At 25.1% G+C, this 23,177-nt stretch overlaps 1 protein-coding gene across 2 annotated transcripts; it reads left to right on the top strand.

The window, feature by feature from the left end:
• Nucleotides 1-945: 945 nt before the first annotated feature.
• Nucleotides 946-22,632, top strand: LOC126895867 (leucine-rich repeat serine/threonine-protein kinase 1). Of its 2 annotated transcripts, XM_050668147.1 has the most exons (30): nucleotides 946-1,252; nucleotides 1,320-1,479; nucleotides 1,563-1,603; nucleotides 2,485-2,650; nucleotides 6,201-6,360; nucleotides 6,441-6,585; nucleotides 6,649-6,785; nucleotides 6,868-7,009; nucleotides 7,603-7,899; nucleotides 7,988-8,344; nucleotides 9,419-9,709; nucleotides 9,793-10,070; nucleotides 10,136-10,339; nucleotides 10,801-11,000; nucleotides 11,423-11,607; nucleotides 12,389-12,536; nucleotides 12,596-12,873; nucleotides 14,136-14,426; nucleotides 14,885-15,134; nucleotides 15,193-15,417; nucleotides 15,482-16,863; nucleotides 17,246-17,452; nucleotides 17,883-18,276; nucleotides 18,341-18,573; nucleotides 18,649-18,838; nucleotides 20,215-20,410; nucleotides 20,470-20,715; nucleotides 20,770-20,948; nucleotides 21,060-21,193; nucleotides 21,255-22,632. In XM_050668147.1, the coding sequence occupies exons 1-30, from the start codon at nucleotides 1,211-1,213 to the stop codon at nucleotides 21,537-21,539; spliced, it is 7,443 nt and encodes a 2,480-aa protein (XP_050524104.1). In that variant the 5' UTR covers nucleotides 946-1,210; the 3' UTR covers nucleotides 21,540-22,632. The 2 variants fall into 2 exon arrangements, with proteins under 2 accessions (XP_050524104.1, XP_050524105.1); XM_050668148.1 differs by lacking the exons at nucleotides 946-1,252; nucleotides 1,320-1,479; nucleotides 1,563-1,603; nucleotides 2,485-2,650 and adding an exon at nucleotides 4,590-5,315.
• The last annotated feature ends 545 nt before the right edge of the window (nucleotides 22,633-23,177 follow it).

Here is a 23,177-nt window from a genome sequence, read left to right as displayed (position 1 = left end):
AAATAAAATTATTACTTGTTCCAATGAACATTTGTTCCGATTAACAATCTTTCTATTAATTTTTCCACGTTTTGGAACAAATGTACACGGGAAAAAAGTATGATTTGAATAAATGTTTATTGAAACTATTTTTGTCATTTAGGTTCTATAATCATACGAATTTTTTTTTGAAAGAAGGGCGAATAAAAATATTAAATTATAATTTAAATATTAAAAATATTGAACTATTTAATAGTTATTGAATTTATACGAATTGTTTTAAAAGTTTGATATTTTATAGTAAAACTATTTGGTCGCATAGAAAATATTCATATTGATATTCCATAGCTAAAAATACTCGAAAATGCCTATCACTACTTTAAAGGACCTTAAATTCATTAACTGAGGATTTCATGTGTGGTTTTTATATGTAAGCCCTCTGCTCACCAAACCTAAATATTTCTAGCCTTATAAAATTTTACGCTAGTCAACCTATAAAAAATTGAAATATTTCCAAATGTCTGCCCATTAAATTTTTTTTACTAATTGCTACACACTTTTTCACACGTTTTTACTTTTAAAATGTCGAAAACTGTAAAAATTATTTTAAAAAAAATTTAATTAAATAATTTGCTGGATCAATAATTATTAGATTTTTCAAAACGTGGACCACCTACATAACGTATATTTTTTCTTCTGAAAAAAATTTTCTCAAAAAATTATGTCATATTTAATTTTAGATTTTTTTCCGTTACTGTTATGTTCAATTTAATATTTGTTCCATATAAATTAAATTCATTTATCTTGTTCCTGAGTCAAATTTTCCAAAGGTCTTATGTTCCAATTTACATTTGTACTAACATATTAGGACAAATGTTCATTGGAACAAAAGTTATCCACTCCGTGTGTGACTTTGATTAGTGACCGTAGATGATAAATTTTATCTATACTTTTTTTTAACTAGATAATAGTCAAAAATTATATTTTGAAATAACATAACATATTGATGATCTGTTATTATTGAAATATTATTAATTTAAATTCTAAACTACCATTTTACATATGTCATAAATTGTTAGTTCAGGTGCTGCTACATGTGTATTTAGCAGCATGATTCCATTTGACTATTTTATTTATTATTTTAATTTTGTGACTACAGTGAAATGCTGAAGAAGAAAATTTTTTTTTTGCATTTTATATTACACTGTAATCTACAGGAGTTAAAATTATTATGGAAGAAGATGAAGAATTTCCAGGCCGTCTTTTACATCAAGTAATTAATGAATATTTATTTAAAAAATAGGATTGTATTGAGAATTAGTTTCTTGTTTATTTTGTAGGTGGCCTTATGGGATAATGTAGACTTTCTTAAAGATCTTCTGAAAGATGATGAACACAAACAATTCATTAACAGTTGTGATTCTTGGGGTCGTACTGTACTTCATGCTGCATGTACTAATAAAGGATCTGGCTGTTTAAAAATTCTTCTTGATGCTGGAGGTAGTTGTTATATATGTAATAATATGCATGAGTTTATTTACACCATTATTAAATATTAAAATAACAATTATTTTTTATTTTAGCTTTGGTTAATACTCCATGTGGACCTCGTGGTGACTCAAGAGTATGTTTTACTATTTAAATTATAATATTAAATACAATATTTGAGAGGGGTAATTGTACATAAATGTTAAACTTAGGCTGTCAGTAACTGGCCAACTTTTTGGCTAATTTATCCATACATTTTTATTCTTAAAAAACTTATTAAATAATTTTTAAATAATGAGATGTATTTTCAAAAAATGTCTGATTGAATAGGATAGTTGAAATTCTTTTTGTTCTACCTCTCTCATTGAAATGAATAGTGATTTTGGAATTTTTAGTAGTTTTAAGAGCAAGGATGTTATGTGGTGTTGTGCATTATTTAGTCACCGCTATGCACTGATGTTTAACTATGCTTTTTGCTGTCGTATGGCTGATCATACAAGAATTTTAATAGTAACATAGACCTTGTCTTTTACTGGGCTCAACCATTATGAGGTTGCATTAAGTCGACAGCTGGTGTAAAAATCCTACCAAATCATTGTAAGGTAGAACTAACCCCAAACAGCTGGGATAGAGGCAAGGAGATGATGATGATGATAAGTTTTAAGAGCACATAAAAAAGTTATCAAATTGACTTGAAACTATATTTCCACTAAAAAATTTTAGTGTAATTTTCTTAATTTAGCTATTGATTTCAGGCAGATTGACCTGAGAAATGCCCCCAAAATACATTGTTAGGGCACCTCATATTGTAAAATGAAGTAATAATAAAATAGAATCATTTTTGGTACAAGCGCAATAGTGTAACATTTTAATAGTTTTCAAGTGTACACTAGCCAATGTCAACTTAGCTTAACTAGTTTACTAGTTAGACTAAGTTTGGTAATATTACCAAAGATTTTATAAAGATAATAGTTTACAATATACCTAAAATATAATAAGTATTGTTTGTTTATTTAGACAGCTTTACATCTTAGTGCACAAATTGGATGTCCAAAAAATATTAAAACTCTTTTACATTATAAATCAAATGTGCTGTTAAAAGATGAAAATGGACTGACAGCTTTTGATATTGCTAATAATGCAGGTCTTACAAATTGTTGCGAGTTGTTAAAAGATGCTTGTGGTAAGTAATAACTTATTGATTGTTAGGTAAATACTTCATTGTTAACATTTTTTACTTTTTTTAAATTCAATGTAATTTAATTTAATATTAATTGGAAGCGACTTTATTATTCTCTAAGAAAGGAAATATAAGCAGTTTTATTATAAGAATTTTTTTTTTTTAATCTGAAAAATTTGTGTGATTTTAATCAATTTTATCTTTTAGAAGATGTTTTTCATTTTTTATTCTTCATATATGTTCTGAATATTTTAAAAATCAAAAGTATAATAAATGCAGTATGAAATATTTCAATTAAAAATCTAGCCATTATTGTGGTTTTTTTAATACACAAATAGGGGGCTTAGCTCCTCAAAAATTTTAAGAAATTCTCTCAATTTGATCCCAAGCATTTTCTATTATGTTGAAGTCTGGGGAACGGGCAAATGGATACAATTGCATAGAATAGTTATTCCTTGATAAAGTTTTAGTATTTATTACTTATAATATAGCATAGTGGTCGAATTTTTCTCGAATTTCAAATTGTTTTACATTTTAATGCCGAAAAAAATACAAGGTCACTCGCTTATGTTCGCGTATTATTTAATAAAATAAATGAGTTAAACAATAAACGCATTAAAATGAATTTTTTTAAATTAATTATTACAAACAAAAGGTTTTCAATAATTACCAATATTGTAAATTTATAAAAAAATATGTTTTATTGTATTTTGTTAGTTTTTAAATATCTATAATTTGTTTCTAAATAAATTAGTTGAAATAATATAAAACATGCGTTTTCGTGTGAATTTTACCTAGCATATTAACTTATTTGATAGTAAATTACCAAAAAAACCAAAAATTGCTAATTTTACGGTGCTTAAAAATTCTAATTATTTGACTGTGATTTGAATATTTTTACTGGATCGACTTGAAAATTTTTTCTTCAAATTTAATTGTCTAAATAACACGTAGAAAAAAATGTACTCAGTTGGATGTTAGTATTTTTTTTTTTTAGAAAGCCTTTAAAATGATTTGTTGACTGAAATTTGCTGTATTTGCAAAAATAACATTTTCAACGAAAATGTAAGTAAAAATTAAGTTACAAATGGAATTAATGCAAAATAAGCGGTTATCTTTTAAGTTTACGAACACATTGTATAAATATAAAAGTTTCATGCATTTACTTGATAATTTAAACGTTTACAATTGCGTACAAGCTCGAAATCTAAACGTGTGAAATATAAAATTTGGGGGTGTCTTATAATTTTGATCACTACTGTATATTAATATTTTAAGTATAATTTTAATTTTTTAGTAAGAAGAAGTAGAGTTAGAAGGTCCAAATTTTTAGAGAATTATTTATTCATAATTAATTTAGAACTAATTGATATTTTTCAAAAAATTTCCCATTATTTTGTATTATTTGACGGAATGTTATATGGAATTATTATATGGGCTCTTTTAAGTCAATTTTACTTTGTTTTTTTAGGCGCGATTTGTTGTTACATGATAGTTTTAAGAGTTATTTTTTTATAGTTATATAACGTTGTCATTCAATGATTACTCAGGTTTAAAAACCACGACCGTATCGGAGAGTATTTCCAGTATTGTAGACACGGCAAAACGTTAATTATCTTTTAGTTATTTACTTCAGTAATACAAATAGAGAAAGTTAAACTATTTCTCAGCATTTTCGAGGAATTAATGACTTAATATGCGATAAATTCCCGATTTAAATACAAGTTAATTAATTGAAAACATAATTTTCATTTCGTATTGAGTTTTTGATTTAAATTTACTTTCTTATTTATTGTGTACCGTATATTAATAAAATTAGTCCACATTGGTCTGTCTAAAAAGTATATCGGCATTCTAATTTATGTAACAAATTGTGCCTATTATTTTCGTAACTTTTAAGTGTCAAGATATTTCAGATGTTTCTAACTTAAAAATTTACCATTTGAATCTAAAATATTAGAAGATAGTATAGTCGAACCATTGCAGTAAAAAGTAAATTTAATTACTTATATGCTATATTATTAAATAACTTCTAGCTTTTTAGTTAATATAACTATGTGTAGAGGACTTCATCGATTGAACTACGTCACTATGTTAATACAAATTTTATATTTAAATAGTTATTGAAAATGGAGTTTATGAATTGTGTATAGGTGCGTAAAATGTAATGGAATGTTTCATGAAAAACAGTGAAACGTTCGATATATATATTTTCAATAATACAATAAAGCAATTGTTAAAATTAGGAATGTATGAATTTCTAAATCTTTATTGTGACAAGGTTTACATTGGTTCACGCTTTATTGGTTACGGTAAATTTTTTGGCTAGTTATTCCAGACGAACGTTATTTAATTTTATTTTATATTTTCTCCTTCCGTTAATAATTTCAAAGTTTATTGTAGTGCTATCTAGTCTTCTCTGCACTTATACGCGGTTTAAAGATACAAACAATAACAACATTTTAAAAAATTATTAGAATTTCTTCAAGAGATTTTTTGAAAATCTTAGAATAACATATTGCATATATCCATTACACCAAATATTGCGATGCGACGAAAATGTTCAGTTGGTTAATTCCAAATATCAATCCATTCATAAACAAGTGTCTAAAAATAGAAACTGGTGTCGATGTTTATGTCTATTTTATTAATGAGACGAAACATTATGGTAAGATGCTATCAAATTTTATTGAGTGAATTTAATATTTTTTTAAATCTCTGACAATTACATACGATTACACGATTTATTTCCATTAGAAATTTTAAGTTTTTTGTCTGCGAATGAAAACTGTTATCCCAAAAGACTAAATTTATTTGAACAAACATAACAATGTTAATTACCACTTCTAACATTTTCTATAAAAATAATAAAATTAGAAACCAATTTTCTAGAAATGATACTATTATATTTATTTTTTAAATAGAATAATATTGTTTATACTTAGGCGTAAAAATTAGTATTTTGAAAATTCTTTCATTAAATTATATTGATTTTGTTTTTATTTTTTATTAGCTTAATTTTTCGTTATTAGTTTCGGAAAAAATAAGAATAATATTTTTTCATATTATTAAGTATATATCACAATATATCACAAAATAGTTGTCATTATAAAATTATTAATCTATGAGGGGGATGTCCCTCATGTTCCTCATAGATTACCTCTGAAATCTTAAGGATTAAAATTATGATAATACAGTAGAATATGATATCCTTGGCCGTAGTCTAATATAAGTACGATAAAAATATAACTGATATATTTAATTTTACTTATACACATTTTTAGATGTGTACTTATTATTTTACTTACTTCTATTTCATTAATTCTTTATTTAACTTTTAATTAAAAATCTAAATGTAAACATAATAATGAGATCTCTTGAATAAATAATGAAAATTGTTAACAACGGATTAGAAAAATAACACTTACTATTATAAAAACTATTGTTTAAAACATGTCTTATTTTCTTTTATCACATGTTGTTTTTTAATCAAAATTGCAATATGTTATATATGCCAAAAAGAAATTTTAATATTTTTTTTATTGTTTTTTAGATGCTTGGGAAGAGTCTCAAAATGAAATCCATATGTCTTTACGAGATGCAATCTGCAGAGGAGATATTCAAATGGTTAAACATATTTTGTCAGAACTTGGTAGTAGTGCTGAGTTTGTTATTAATATGTCGCCTAATGGAAGCTCTACACTACTATATTGGTTTGTAGAATCAAAGACAATTAAATTGTTCAATAAATTACAAATTTTATGTGAAATTATTATTATTTTTCATTTTAAAGTGCTTGTGAATTGGGTAGAAAAGATCTAGTAAAAATTTTAATCGATAACAAAGCAGATGGCAGAATACATCCTATTACTCGATACTCTCCACTATATATTGTTGCTTTTAAAGGAAAAAAGGATATTGTAGAATTATTACTCAAAGTAATGGATAAGCTAAGTTTACAATTAGTTGTTTTTTTATTCAAATGTTTAAACAATTTTTAGAACTTTCCCAGTCTTATTCGTCAATGTACTGTTGAAAAATGGTTGCCTATTCATGCAGCATGTATAAATGGAAATATTCAGGTCTTAGATCTTCTATTAAAATATCCCTATCCATCTAATTATTTAATAAAACTTAAGTGAGTCAAAATTTAAATGTAGTATCATTTTTTTAAAGTAATATCATTAAATTTAATGTATTAATAAATTCAATGTTTAAAGGAAAAATGATTGGGAATATGAAGTTCCTTTTGATATTAATGCCAAAGATGTCAATGGTCAAACTGTGCTATACTTGGCATGTCTATTAGGAAATGTAAAAATAGTAGAAGTGTTATTGAATTATCAAGTCAAAGCAACTAAAGTGAGAATAATTTAAATATCCAACTTACATAAAATATTAATGATTGGATAAATTAAACAGTTGCCACTAGTCTGAAAACCCTAGAAAATATGAAAAAGTCAGAAGATTTTAAAATGGTTAGGGAAATAATGGAAATGTCTGGTAATTTACTCATTTTGCTTGGGATTTTTAAAAATTGATTAAATCTATCATATATTTAAACTATTATCTGAGTTAATTTTCAAAATTTTTGAGAGCTAAACCTCTAATTTGTGCCTATTCAAATAAAAATATTAAAGGAGTTGATATTATCACACACCTTTGCATAAATAATACACTATTATACCTATTAAGTGAGGTATGGAACTTTTTTAAAAACTGACTGGAAAATTTAAAAAAAGTCATATAATTTGACAAAATTGAATATTATATGGTAATTTGTGGCAACCATGAATTAATAATAATTTAAGTACAAAACTTAATAGTGGATATATTTTTATTTTTTTATAAATATGTGTTGTACAAATTTCTTATATTTTTTCTAAGTAATATTTTCGTTCTGTTGCTTCAATTAAGTATACAATATTTATTCTTATTATGATATTTTGTTACAGGTAAATGGTACTGATGGATCCTCTTCTAAAGAATCTATTAATGATTTATCTAAAAGAAACCGTATATCAGAAGGTATTCAATCAATTGTTTCCCGTCTTAGAGGAAACCAAAATAAAGATATGGAAAATGAAAAATACTTAAAACCCATAGAAATTAATGTGTATTGTAATGAAGAAGCCCCAGAAACAGCCCTTCATGTTGCTGTACGCAATAGTTACAAAGAAATTGTTGATGCATTACTTGAAGCTGGTGCAGATCCTAATTTACCAACTTTACAAACATCTATTGAATTTAAAGTATTTTTTATTTTTTTTAATCCATTCAAAGCTAATAATATTTGACACTATATTATATCATACTTAAAAAATTAAATTAATATTTAAGCAAAATGAAGATGATATTCGTGAAGCTGGATGTACTGCTTTAACATTAGCCTGTAAAAAAGGGGATGCTGGTATTGTTGAGAATCTTCTTAAACATGGTGCTAGGGATGATGATTGCAAAGCACTTACAGCTTCAATGGAAATTAAGAATCAATTTTTGATTACCACATTGCTTGGTACTAAAGCATTTGCTGATCCTGAACATAAAATAAATAAAAAAGCCATGACTGACAATATTTCCTCACAATTTGGTAGTTTATCAAGTTTAACATATAGTAATATATTTCCTAGTACTCCAGTTATGATTAATTGGCATAGTCAACGGTGTAAACTTGATAACATAAAATCACAATGGCTGGTAAGGTTTTATAAATTCAATAAGTATTATATTAGAATATTATTTTGAGTTTCAAAAACTTCATCAAAACCTTTTTATAACTTTAATTTATTGACAATATTTAGAAGAAAATATACTTCTATAGTGAAATTATACAAGAAAAAAAAATTAACATGTAAATTTATCTATTTAAAAATTGATATATCATTTTTCATTCCCTTGTACTTGAAAATTAGAATTTTTTATAAGTAACACCTTGTAGCCAGTGGTGGATCGGGTCATTCAATATTGAAAAAGTACCTGGTGGGTTTATTCATATGACAAAATTAGGCTGATTTTAATATTTGAAGTTTTCAAATTTAAAAAAAAAAATTATATTGAATGATATTTAAGCGAAATGTGCTGTGTGAATGGTAGTTTTCATTAACAATTACTTTTAAATATACAATTTGATTTATTTTAATTATTTTTGATATTATTATATTGATCTATATTTTGTAATTAACGATACACCTCATATCTTACTTTTTCAACATTTCAGGAGATCCAAAACTGGTTTATTACTTGTATATTTTAGTTAGCAGCTGTTAAGATTTTCACATTTTTGACAAACAACTGTTGTTTTTTTTTATTGTTTTTATTAAATGACCAATTGATCTCCCTCGTAATTTTTAACTAATATTGGTGTTAACTCGATTTGTCAAAATAAAATGTTATATAAGTTTTTGCATCTTAAATGACTATATATATTTCCAATGTAAAAACTACATTATTTAGTTTTTTCAATTAAATAAAAATGTAAATATAAAATTAATAATATCATTGATAAGATATAAAGCTTTATTATTACTTTTGATGTGGTTAACTATTTTGACTTCTTAATATAACTGGTAATTACACATAAATTAATATTTATCATGACTTATAATCAGTGCTTCCATTAGTTTAAGAGATATTGGCAAGTTCTATATAAGACACCTATCCCATCATCAAAGTTTCTTCCTTGTAATAATTTCGAAATTTTGTTAAATTGAACTTATACAAATTAATAGTTTTCTTGTGACTTATAGAATTTTTTTATATATATTTATATAGATAGATGCAGCCCTTCATATTAATCCAAAATTAAAAATGAATCCAAGAAGTAAAGAGATTGTTTTATTCGCTATTACACGGCTAGATATATCTAATAACTCACTTACACAAGTACCTATTATTATATTTCAATTGCCAAGTCTGAGATATTTGAATTTGGCTCAAAACAAAATCGAAAAATTGCCAAATAGTAGTAATTATGGACATGTAACTTCTCCTACAACTAAAAAAATTTCCAGGTTTTATAAATCTGTCTATACTGCTAGTGTTTTAGAAGAACTATACTTGCAAGTATGCACAACTTAGAATTATTGAATGTTGTTTAGTATTTATTATTGTTACTTATTTATTTACTTTTATTTTTGTAAAAATAGGATAATAGACTAGATAAGATCCCAGAAGATTTATTTAGATTACCTTCATTAACTACATTAGATGTATCAAATAATAAACTACAGTCTGTACCTTTTCAAATGTGGCAAGCACCTAAACTTAAAGATTTTAATATATCATTCAATTTAATAAAAGAACTTCCTTTTGCTCAATCAGAACAAGAAGCTAAAAGCTTACGTGATAGATCAGTTGGTAGAGTTCCTTTATTAGATAAAACTTATGAAGTTAAGATTACGGATGCAGTAGATATTGAAAATGAGTATGTATTTAAATATAAGAAATACTTATATTACCATAATACTTAATAAAAAAAATGTTCAATAGAAATGTCTTATTAGTTCATCATAATGTTTGGAATCGTTCAGTTGAAATTATGGAACAAATTATTAGAGCTGATGAAACAGAAGTAAAATCAAATAGCTCTCAATTATCAACATTGAATCTTTCGCATAATCAATTCAGTTCTATTCCACCAGTTTTATCATGTTTAGCGGTCAATTTAACACGACTAAACATGTCTTATAATTGGTAATGAATTTTTGTCTAAGAAAATAAGAATAAAAAGTTATAAAGTGTATATCTAGTGAAACCCAAAAAATAATTAGGGATTATCAATTTTATGATTTGTGAAAATAAAAAAAGTTTTTTTTAATTCTGTTACTGTCTTTAAGACATATGTAGGATTTTTTAAAAGAAGAACGAATAACAACATTTTTTTTTAATGATCTTATTTCATAGATACTATTTTGAGTAAAAATTATGTCTGCAGTTAAATTTTGGAGAACTTACCCTTAAATATCTCCCTATAAATAAATTTCTGCTCATTATGATTACTTATAAAGTTATTTTATCTGTAGTTTATACAAAAATACAGGGTGATCTATTAAGAATAAGATACTTATTTTCACTTTGAAAATCCAAATCCATTAAGAAATGTTGGGGATTCTAAAATGGTATATTTAACTGTTAATTTAATTTTTCATATGAAGCTTAAGAACTATGAGCTATGTAACATCGTATCCGAACTCATTAAAACAGCTTGATTTAAGTCATAATAAAATATGTGTATGGCCAAGTTTACCTCAAGTTAACTTAGAAGAAACCTCTTCAGATGAAGAAAACATTCTATGTTATAGACTAGAAACAGGACAAGTTCCTAAGTCTACTATCCCATCAAAAATTCGTACAAGTCAGTAAAACAATTTTTTATGTCTATAAAAAGTGATTGTTTAACTAGACTCATACAAAATTTAAAAAAAAAATAAAATATAATATTATTTTTTTTCTTTTCAGTAATGATTAGTATCCTACATTCTACAATTTCTAGAAGAAAATTTAGTTCTATCCCCTTAAAATATTATAAAATTAGTTTTTTAATAGAAATATATATAGTGTTCAGTAAGTAAAGAAACAGGTCAATCGTTACAAACAATGAGAACAATAGAAGCCCAGAAATTAAAAAAAAAACACCTCTAGTTTAAATTTAGGATACTATTCATTTTCGAAAAAAAAAATAATATATTTTTAAAAATTTTGTGTAAGTCTAATTTAATGATCACTATGTATATATATTTCTAAATTTTATTTAATAAAATGTAAATGTGATTACAGGCCGAAGAATGTCATTACGAGCTAATATTTTAAATAAAGTTTGCTCTCATAGAAGACATTTAAGACTTGAAAATTTGAGAACCCTTATGTTAGCTGATAATTGCCTTAAAAGAATACAATTATCAACTGATGATGATGGTAACTTTACAAATTCCAATGATTCTGCTGATGAATTAGATGATTGGGTATTTTTTCTACTTACTTATTTTACAATATAAATTAGTTTAATTATACATGATCTATAAACAAATTTCAAGTATAATTTAACATTTATATAATTAGTTTAATTAATAAAAAATGCTAATTTTGAAATCTGATAGAGTCCAAAACATAATGAGTCTTCCTAATAATATGGTAATTAATTTATACCGAATAAGTTTAAAATTAAATAGATGTATACACTTTAGATTTGATGAACAAATAACACAATTTATATTATATTACACTATTAATCACAAGTAGATTAAAGTACCTTGGTTAAAAGTAATTGCAACATTAACATAAATCATTTTAGGTAAACTTATTAAATTTTAAATATACCACTGTCCATATTGAGTCATTCTCACAACAGTATTTTTAAATAATATGCTCCAGCCACCCTCCTAAATTCACTTAATATCAAAATTATACCTTTTAGCTATTCTCTGGAAATTTAAAAATTTCTCTGAGCAATCATATTTTATTGAATATTGAGGTTTAATTTGTAATTTAGAGATACCATATAAATATTTTTTAGATGTGTATCAGAAGAGGAAAGAAAGGTAAAACCAATGTTTTAAATTAAAGATGTTACTTTAAAAAAAAGGTTACATTTATTTTATCCCAGATAATTAAGAATTTTAGTCTTATTCATTTTTGGGCACCTTAAGTACTTTTTTTTTAATTACATATATAAAAACTTAGAATTAAAAATATATTCATATTAAAATTTTAAAAGTAAAAAGTAAAAATTTTACTTTTTTTTAGGATGCATCAACATTGGGCTATTCCAGATCAAAATTAATTTTTCCTAACCTTAGTATGTTAGATCTAAGTAACAATCAATTAAAAGAAATTCCATCAAACATAAATGAACTTATAAATTTGTCAGTATTTAATATAAGTGGAAATAAGGGTAAATACATCATTGTATAACCTATTTTAATTATATTAAATTAACTAAGGTTTGTACAGATATTGTTGAGTTACCTTCACAAATGGGATTATTATCACGTCTATGGAATCTCAATACTAGAGGTTGTAACCTACAAGAACCATTAAAGACCATGATCGATTCAAATAAATATAAGACTATGGATGTAATAGGTTACTTAAAATCAGTACTTGAAGATGCTAAACCCTATGCACGCATGAAGCTCATGATTGTGGGTGTTCAAGGAATTGGTAAAACATCATTATTAAACCAACTAAGACAAGAAGGCACTGGAAGCTACAAAAAGAAACCAGTAGATGTAAGTTTTAAGAAAATAGTTTACTTAATAATAGGAGCAAAAAAGCTGTATAATTTTATATTTTAAATGTGTAAAAACACTAAGCTTAACATTTTCTTAAATTAATTAGATTACACTTTTGTATAGTTTTATTCTCATAATTATAACATTAGCTCCTTTTAGCTTTAATGTGAAGCTGAGAAGGTATTAGTTTTACTATGATGTGTTTTTTTTTTGTGTCTGTTACCACTTTTTCTCAGCACTCACCTAACTGATTTCTTTCAACGATACGTCAAAAGATCACAAATTGTATTTAATCGAAGACATTACCCTCAAAAATTGAAAAAAATTTCCCTCATTCCCCGTAAATGGGGGAAAGCTCCAAAAAATTACAAATTTAAAAATCGCTAATTTTCATCATTTTTAAAAATTTTTTTACTTAAAACTGCCATAACTTTTTTAAAAATAACCAAATCCATAAAATTTTTTTTTTAAGATGCTTGATGTTCTTACCTATCATTTGGTATATTTTTTTTTATAAATTTAACCCTTTACCTGCCCATAGAGGGGTATTCAAAATGACAACTTTTTCACAAAAGATTAACTTTTTCAACTTAAGTTTTTAAAGTGTTTCGGAATAACTGACACTTTTATATATATCTTAAATTAAAGCTAATGTAATGTATTTTATTATGAAAAAAAAAAATTTCGGACTTTATTTTGTCTTCACGGGAAAATGGCTATCAAATGCTATTTTTGTGTGAAAATACTCTATTTTATTTTTTACATTTTTAACTTTATAATGCTACAACTTATTGAAAAGTGTATGGATCAACACAATTTTTTTATGAGAAATAATATTTAAATCCCTTTATCATTCAACAAACTTTATCTTAATCAGGATATTAATAAGGAAATAGCAGATCACACGTAGATCATGTAGCTTTTGGAATAATCCATAATTTTTTTAAAATTAAACGTTATCTAAAGATTTGTATCAAAGCGTTTTTTTGGATAGTGATTTTAATCACTGTCAGATATCATTATACGTGATCCAACTGTGCGTCGACCCTTTGTGTTGGGTTTTTTTTACTATGAAATAAAATGATACTATACTAAAAATTATAATTTATAGAATAGATTCTTTAAATTTATTTAAATTATTATTTTTCATTAATTAGATTATTCATTAATTAACTTAGTTAAGAAATAATTCCTGACTTAATATTATTGGTTAATTTATTATGGCACAATTTATAGTGTAATAATATCTTGTCATATAGCACTGGGCAAAACGAATGGGTAACAAAAGCATAAATCAAAAAACAAGCAAAGGAACAAATATTTCTACAGTAGGTGTTGATATTAGTGATTGGGTGTATGAAAAAAAAATTAGAGGTAATTCCCAATATGGTCCAGTTATGTTCAGAACTTGGGACTTTGGTGGTCAAAATGAATATTATGCGACTCATCAGTATTTTTTATCTAAAAGAAGTTTATACATAGTTGTTTGGAAAATTCCTGATGGTCATCGAGGAATTGCAGAAATCTTACAGTGGCTAGTTAATATACAAGTAAAGAAATACTTTAATTATATTTTCATGTTAAATTATACCTAATTTATCTAAATGTATATAGTATAAACATTTGGTTAGTATTATTATGACTGGTACTGTAGTATCACATAACTAAATTGTTTTCCAAATGTACAATCCAAGTACCAGGTAAAGCCAAGTCTTAAAAAGGAGCACAGGTATTTGATTTTCTCATAAGCTGTGCATCTGGAACATCTTTAGTTTTATTTAAAATATTTACAGATATATTCATATCTTTAATTTCAAACTCTTTGCAGAGTTAGAAACGTCAGCTTAAAACTGAAGATGTGGATATATTTGTATGTATTCTAAATAGTACAACAATCCAAGAAAGCTTTTATCACATTCAAATAAAAGTGTTGTTAAATTTTGTTTACATTTATTTGTTATATATTTAGTTTTTGTATTTTAATGTAAAATCTATTTTATTTTTATAGGCTCGAGCTCCCAATTCCCCAGTTATTATTGTTGGTACACATTATGACATAATGAACACCAATAATCCAGATTATAACTCAGAAATTCTACAACAAATGATTAGAGAAAAATTTATTAACATAGTAGATGCTGAAAAATATGGATTACCTCGAGTTTTGGATACAATAGAAATCAGTTGCAAAACAAAACACAACATTAAGCTGTTGTGTAATATAATTTATGATACAGTTTTTAGTTTAAAATCACCTGGTAAATTTATACTTATTTTTAATAAATTAAATCTATTAAATTTTTTTTTGTGAAACAGGAAGTAAAGAACTTATGTTAGAACAAAAAGTTCCAGCAACATACTTAGCTTTAGAAGATATTATAATTCATATAGCTAATGAAAGGCGATTATCAGGTCTTGATCCTGTATTAAATCTTGATCAATTTAGAACTGCAGTCAATGCAGAAATGATTTCTAGATTTCATAAATCGTTTAGAGATATTGCTGAATTAAATCAAGCAATTTTATTTTTACATGAAAATGGTTTGTTGCATTATTAGTCTTAAAATTAGTAATTATTGTTATTTTAGCATATTTTTTATTTTAGGTGTATTGTTGCATTATGATGATGCAACTTTAAAAGATCTGTACTTCTTAGATCCACAATGGCTGTGTGATATGCTTGCTCATGTTGTTACAATTAGAGAAATTAATCCTTTTGCTCGCTCTGGTATTATGAAACTTGATGATCTTAAAATAGTATTAAAATCATCAACATGCACTAGAGAATATATTGTTAATTTACTTAATAAATTTGAAGTAGCTTTAACATGGGATAGTAGATCATTACTAATACCATCATTATTGCCTTCTGAAGAAGATATGATTGGTCAAAGAGCACAATATGTTGCAATAAAAGTACCCATCAAATCAAAATCTCGTAAGCTTAGAACTTTAAGCCAACCAACATTGGATTTAACAGATGTAGGTGAAAATTTAACTAGTCGATCTGATCCAGAAGTTTCAGTTCGACGTTTATTACTTATGTCATATTTCCCATCTGGGTTTTGGTCTCGATTAATTACTCGAATGCTTGGTGATGATGCAATTATTGAAGTTATTCGTAATTTTTTTACTCCAACTGAAGTCAATGGTGATGACTCTTTTAGTACTGATTTTCAATCCAACTTTGATTGGGTACTTTGGCAAACTGGAATTGAATTGAAGTTTGCCAATAAAATTACTTTATTTCGAATGAAAGAAGTTTTGCAAAAAAATTTTCCTATTAATTATAAGAATTTAAGATTTCAGTTGTTTCAAGAAAATGCATGGTATGATATACCAATAAAAACATCATCAATTCTTGAAGCTTACTTGCCACTGGACACAGTTATAATAAGAAAATCAATACAAAACAAAGCTAATGAGGACATAGGGTTTAGGGCAATTGTTTTAGATCCATCACCAGTTCAAGCTGCAAAATTTTTAGCTCTTGTAGTTGATCATATAGATGTTTTGTTAGAAGACTGGTATCCTACTCTTGGTACTAGGTTTGTTCATACATCTGAAGGAAAATGCTTAGTTACTAGATTAGTTCCTTGTCCAAGATGTTTAATTGGAAATCTAGAAGTTAAAACTCCCTTCCTAAAAGACATTAAAAATGATAATAGCTTTAATAATAATAAGTCTAGTTTATCAAAAGAATTTTTAAAAAAAGAATTAGATAGCAAAAGTTTAGTTCGAAAATCGCAAGAGAGTTATAATGGTTCAGAAGGAGGTGATAGTGGTGTTGGTCATGATAGTCCTCAATCTAGTAGAAAAGTGTCAGTTGAAGGAAGTCCATTGGTATTGGATGAACAGATTGAATGTGAAATTCATTTTGGGTGGACTGTAGAAGATTGCATTTTGGCAGCAGCATCAAATGACAAACTTTGTATAGTATGTCCCAAACATGGAGATTTCCCATTAGCACAAGTAGCTCCAGACACAGTAAGATAGCTTTATTAATTATTATATCTGTTCAATTTTAATTCAAATAATTAATTTAGTATTGAGTATATTTTTAATCAAAAAATTTAAATTTCAAAGTTATATTTCAATCTAATTTATTAAAACTAATGTTCTATTACTTTTCTTTTTATACAATTTTTAGGTTAAATATCTATCAACTTACTCCAAATCTTAATTTATTTATTTATGGACATAATTTTGTTTATATTAACAAAAATATTTAAATACAATATTGAAGTTTCTTTCCTATTATTGTAACTATTGGTTCCATATAAATATTAAACAAATATAAAACAAAAGATGATATATTCTAAATATTTCTAATTGATAGTAAAATCTTCTAACACTTAAAATTTTATAGGTATTTTTAGATTTAGGAGAAGAATTAGTTATTAAAGATGAAGATATAATTAGAGGTAAACTATTAGGGCGTGGTGCTTTTGGATTTGTGTTTCGTGGAGTATGCAAAGGAAAACGTCCCGGAGAAAGCATGCAAATTGCAATTAAAATGCTTCAACCAGTAGCACCTGGACCTAATGCTAATCAATCAGCAATTATTGCTTATAAAGTAAGTTTAAATTGCAATATACTAATTATTATAAATATAAAATGTATAATAATGTGTGAATTGAAGTGGATAAATATATAAAAAATAGTTTAACTAGAAGTATTCAAAATTTGTATTATATTTTATGTTAAATATTAACTTTATTGACCTTTTTTTTTTGTAAGTTATTTTATGAGTTTTTATTAAGTTTGACATTGAACCTATATCATTCAATTAAAATATTAATACTTTAAAAACTAAAACTAGTTAACTTCAATTGTTACTGTTTTAGAGCTTTAAATGTAAATGTATAGTATAATCTAAATCTAATGTGTAATCTACAATACAACTTTTTTTTCCTATTTTAATTGATGAAAAAATACTTAGAGGAAATTTAAACATACTGTTTGAAATTTTAAAGTTTATTAAATTGTATTTTTTTTAATTTCAGGGTGCCCTAGCAAAATGGGACCGTGATCCATTACAATATACTTGTAAATCTTACTGTAGTGCTAGACAAGAATTAAACATTATGTTAAATCTTAAACATTCTAATATTGTTCCATTACTTGGCGTTTGTACAAAACCTTTAGCACTTATACTTGATTTAGCACCTTGTGGAGCTTTAGACCAAATTTTAAGAAATTATCGAAGATCAGGCACAAAGCTTGACCCTCATATAATGCAACAAATTTTATTTCAATCAGCAAAAGCTTTGGAATATTTACACCAATTACGAATTATTTACAGAGATTTAAAAAGTGAAAATGTACTAGTTTGGTCTATACCAGTTCCTCTACAAGATCCTTACACAGTTACTACCCATATAAAAATGGCAGATTATGGTAAAATTTAAGCTTATTAATGTTTATATAACATTTTAAAATATGATTTAACCTATTTACTTAGGCATAAGTCGTTTATCACTTCCATCTGGTACTAAAGGTTTTGGTGGCACAGAAGGTTTCATGGCTCCTGAAATAATAAAATATAATGGAGAAGAAGAATATACTGAAAAAGTAGATTGTTTTTCATTTGGTATGTTTATTTATGAACTATTGACAATGCATCAACCATTTGAAAACCATGAATCCGTAAAAGAAAGTATTTTAGAAGGACATAGACCAGCTTTAACATTTAGAGTATGTTTTACAAAAAAATTATATATTAACTGTCATTTTTGATTTAATTAATTTTGTCTTCATTTTTATTTATAGGAAACATCTTATCCAAGCTATTTGTTGGATTTAATGGCTGTATGTTGGTCACAAAGTCCAAAAGATCGACCATCAGCTAGTCAAATTGTTTCTATAGTGTCTGCTCCAGAATTTACTCATTTATATGATGTTATTTCTTTAAATCATTCAGCAGATGTAATTTCTTGTACTATGGTGCCATTACCACTGAGTAAGTAAATATTCATTGAAGCTATATATATATTTATACTGTCGTAACACAAATAAAAGGTAAGAGGACTGAGACTGATGAATAACACAAGGCACTGAAGTCGACTGACCAAGATGGCCAGGTCTTTTGGATTTTTATAATAATTTGGACTATTGCCAATTTAGCAATAAATATTAATTGTTAATTCATTAGTCTCAGGAAACGGATGTACTGTCTGTATTTTATTACAATAAATTCTCACAATAATAGTAACGTGACACCATCATAATACTTAATTTTTATAGCAGATATTATAATAAAAATTTTAGTCTTTTTATTCAATTTATGTGTTGTGTACATACATTTTTTATAATATTTTATTCTTAGAAAAGTAAGTGGAGTAGAATATTCTATTAAAATATCAACCTAGTAAATTTTTTTCTTTAATATATTAAACATGTTTTAAAGAATAAAAAGATATTTAGTGAAAAAAAGTTGACAGAAGAAGAATTATAGCTTTGCTTCAATATTTGAAGTACCAATTTTAAACTAAATTTATTATTTTAATAAGTTTTTATAATAATAAAAAATCTTTTTTTTTTTTTTTAATTAAAATATTTAACTCTTACATTTTAGAATCTAATTTTTTTTATCATTCAATGTTATATCTGTCTAAATATCATTTGCTTAATGTATTTGACATGAAGTAATGTAATTTTTAAGTACTTACTTTTACAAGATATTTGTAGTTATAATAATTTAATATGAATCAGTGTTAAAAAATTTTCTTTTTAAACAGAAATCATTCCAATCTTTGTTCCTTTTTCTAAGGAAAAATGAGAATGAGTTCTAAAAAAGAACTCGTTACTGATATAGTTTCTCTAGAAAAAATACTTATTTCTCTTTTTGTTAGAAAAATATTTTTTTTTATAATTAGTGGGGCTAAAACTTCTCTGGACTCCCAGATTACACCTATGATTCTGTGCTTCTAGATATTATGTTTTTAGTATATTAATTTATAGTATCATTGAAAACTTTATTAATATTCAAATTATAAAATGTAGACATAATAATGGAGACATATTACAGATGTATAATTGGGGTCGTCATTTCAATGCAAAAATATTGTTAATAAAAAATGTAAAAGTACATTTTTATTTATAACATCTAGAAACAAGGAAAAAAAATTAGTAACACTAAAATATAAAAGAACTGTAGATTTTATTTGTATTCCTTATAAAAATATATTCTTTCACTTTTCTCATTCCTTAATTTTTAAAGGTAACAATTTTAACTGTGTTTTTAAAAAAAAGTCTTGTTCCAGAAATCCATTATTTTTGGAATGAATTCTTTCTCATTACTTATATGAATACTGTTGATTTAATTATATTTAATAGGTGAAGATGATGAAGTAACTGGTGATGAAATCTGGTTACCTTGTATTAATGATAAATTGGATCGTTTAGCATTTAGCAATACAAATTGGTTTCATTATAGAAGCAAAACCATTACACACAAAGTGACAGTTTTATGTACAATTGATGAATTTAGTATTTGGTTAGGTGATACTGAAGGACAAATTCATGCTTATTCGTAATATATCTTAAATCAAATTTTATGAAGATTCAAATTATTTAAATTTTATTTTATAGGAGCAATGACTGCAAGCACATTTTTAGCTATAAACTTATAAATGACGATCAGAAAGTAGCAGTAAAATGTATAACTATATTAAAAGACAGACATAGGATAGCAATCGGTTTAGAAAATGGTAGAATATTTCTTGTTAGAAATGATATGTCTCCTCTTGCTCCAACTATGGGCGAAGGAAGTTTTGTTATGAGTGAACTTGGTAGTTCAACAGTTTTATTTTGTTTTATTGCTGTTAATAGCAACAAGTAAGTATAAAAAAAATTTTTTTTGTAATATTATTGAAGAAATAACTTTTTTAGAAACTGTGAATTATGGTGTGGTGAAAATCATGGTCAAATATCAGTTTATACCATTAAACAAAATGTTGCAATTAACTATGAAGTCTTAGAGCACTTTAAATGTAAAAGTCTAGAAGTTCAAGTTATGTCATTAAGTTATTCTTCTAATCATAGTTTAGTTTGGTCATATGTGCATCCAGGTTAGTATAATTTAATATTTTTTTAAATTTTATTAACTTTGTAATAATGACAAATTATATTAAATATTCTAAAAATTATGATATAGTTATTATAATATAACTTTTGTACAGGTTGCATAATTTATCAATGGAATGTAAAGACTAAGCAAATTGTAAACAAACTCGATTGCTCAAAACTTATTCCATGTTCAGAGAGTTTAAAATCAATCAGCATAGAAGAACGATTAAGCCCAGGAAAATGTCAGGTATACTAGTTTATTAAAACAATTTTTAATATTTTTCAAAATCATAATGTAAATTTTGTAGATTACTAGTGTATGTGCAACTGGCGATGAACTGTACTTAGGTACAGCTTGGGGATGTATTGTTGTTATTGAACAAGAAACTGCTCGACCCATTACTATTTTTAGACCATATGAACAAGAAGTAACATATATAGCAGCTTCTAGTGAGGGAAATACAATAGTCAGTATTGGTCATGGTTATAGAAGTTTACTCAAAAGGTACTTGTCTCATTGCAATGATTTAGCTAATGTAATGGGAACCACATTTGCTATATTGTGGTCTACACACAATTGGAACTCATATTAATAATTTATACAGAAGTTACTATGAATGTTTTATTCAATAATCATTAACTATAAATATTATTTAATGTTTGATATTTTAGTATTATGTTAACTTTCATTTATTAAAGCAAAATGTGATTTTAGTTTATATGTTTACAATATAAACTATTAAATTTGAATTTTATTTTATACTATTAAATTAGTTGATCATTTAATATTAAACTGTATGTTTTTATAGTTATTTGTATTTTTTTAAATTATTTTTGATCTGCCTTGTCATATTTTTAAACTTAAAATCACAAGTTCTTAAAGTATTAATATTGATCTATAATAAAACTCTAAATGCGATATTAAAAAAAAAAAAAGTCTATTTAAGCATCTCATAGTTTTAAGTTGTTAAGTTAAAATAATCAGACATTTTTTATTTTCATAACATCTTAAAATTTAAAAACTATTAAGTTTCTATATTTTTAAAGAACCCACATTCATTCATTTGTTAAGAATCTAAAAATTAATTTACCAATAATACTTGTATGGCACTATATTATCATTTAGGCAAATTGCTTAATACTATTAAATGTTTGTATTGTATATATAACATATTGTGCACTCTTTTTGATTATAATAACAAATTATTTTATTTTCATTGAACACGACAATTTTTTTATAACAGTATTAAATTTAATTAATGTAATACCAAAGTTTTTCATATTTCTTTAAGAAATTAAGATTTTATTTTATAAAATTTTATATGCTATTTTTTACACCAAATTATTAATAATCGCAGTATTATGTTTGTGATTTTTATTTAGTTAAGTACAGTACAATATTGTAATCCTATGTATTAAACTTATTTTAGCTTATTTATTATATTTTTAAGTAAAATTATTGTATAGATTAAAAAAATAAGTAATCGTGTTAAGTTAAACTATTTTTTTTTTATAAATATCGTTCAAAAATAAGTAGATCCTTAATTTATATTTTTAGTATATTTCATTAGCAATTTCTTTAATGCACTTAACACAGTTGCCTATTAACCATTTAACAAATATGTTTTTTTTTATATTGTTGTTATATTTTGTTATTTAGAACATTTAATAAATTGTTTTTACATATTTTATATTTGTATTAGTTATTAGTGTATAGATGAATTAAATCTACTTATTTATTTTGAAAACTTTTAAATAACTTCATCCCTTAACTTCATTTATGATGGTAACTGATATTCTTTAGTATGATGTTTGAGATAATATTTGTCTTTAAATAATATGTCATTAAAAATGTTTACTATAGAAAATCTATAGTTATACTGAAATAAAATTTTTCTTCCGTGTCTATAACTTCCTAATTATTATTACACATAACAATTTTTTTACTCATTGCGAGTAAAAAATTAATAATAGGGTTTGATTAATTATTTTATTGTGAAGTAACTTGACCTTTGAGAAACTTCAAAGTGAACATCAATAAAGGGATCTCACTTAACTCAATAATTTGAAAATTAGCATTTTATTATTTGAAATCCTTTTTTTAATATATGTATTAATTTCTAGATTATAAATAAAAAAAAGGTAAAGAAAAGGCACCAAAATATTACTTACCTACATTTCTTGTTAGTTGTACTCAGTAGCATGCCTACATTAGGGGCTACTTAAAGCGC

This window comes from Daktulosphaira vitifoliae, unplaced genomic scaffold (genome assembly GCF_025091365.1).
Source record: "Daktulosphaira vitifoliae isolate Bord-2020 unplaced genomic scaffold, ASM2509136v1 Scaffold_1, whole genome shotgun sequence".
In the NCBI taxonomy this organism is placed as follows: domain Eukaryota; kingdom Metazoa; phylum Arthropoda; class Insecta; order Hemiptera; family Phylloxeridae; genus Daktulosphaira; species Daktulosphaira vitifoliae.
The sequence above is the reverse complement of the archived record's forward strand: the minus strand, read 5'-3'. Positions and strand labels throughout refer to the sequence as shown.

Excerpts from the sequence above, each read along its gene's own strand:
- LOC126895867 (XM_050668147.1), top strand. The coding sequence starts at position 1,211 with ATGGAAGAAGATGAAGAATTTCCAGGCCGTCTTTTACATCAA. Across the intron at positions 15,135-15,192 it reads TTTTAGTTTAAAATCACCTG|GAAGTAAAGAACTTATGTTA; the intron begins GTAAATTTATAC and ends TTTGTGAAACAG. Across the intron at positions 15,418-15,481 it reads TTTATTTTTACATGAAAATG|GTGTATTGTTGCATTATGAT; the intron begins GTTTGTTGCATT and ends TTTTTATTTTAG.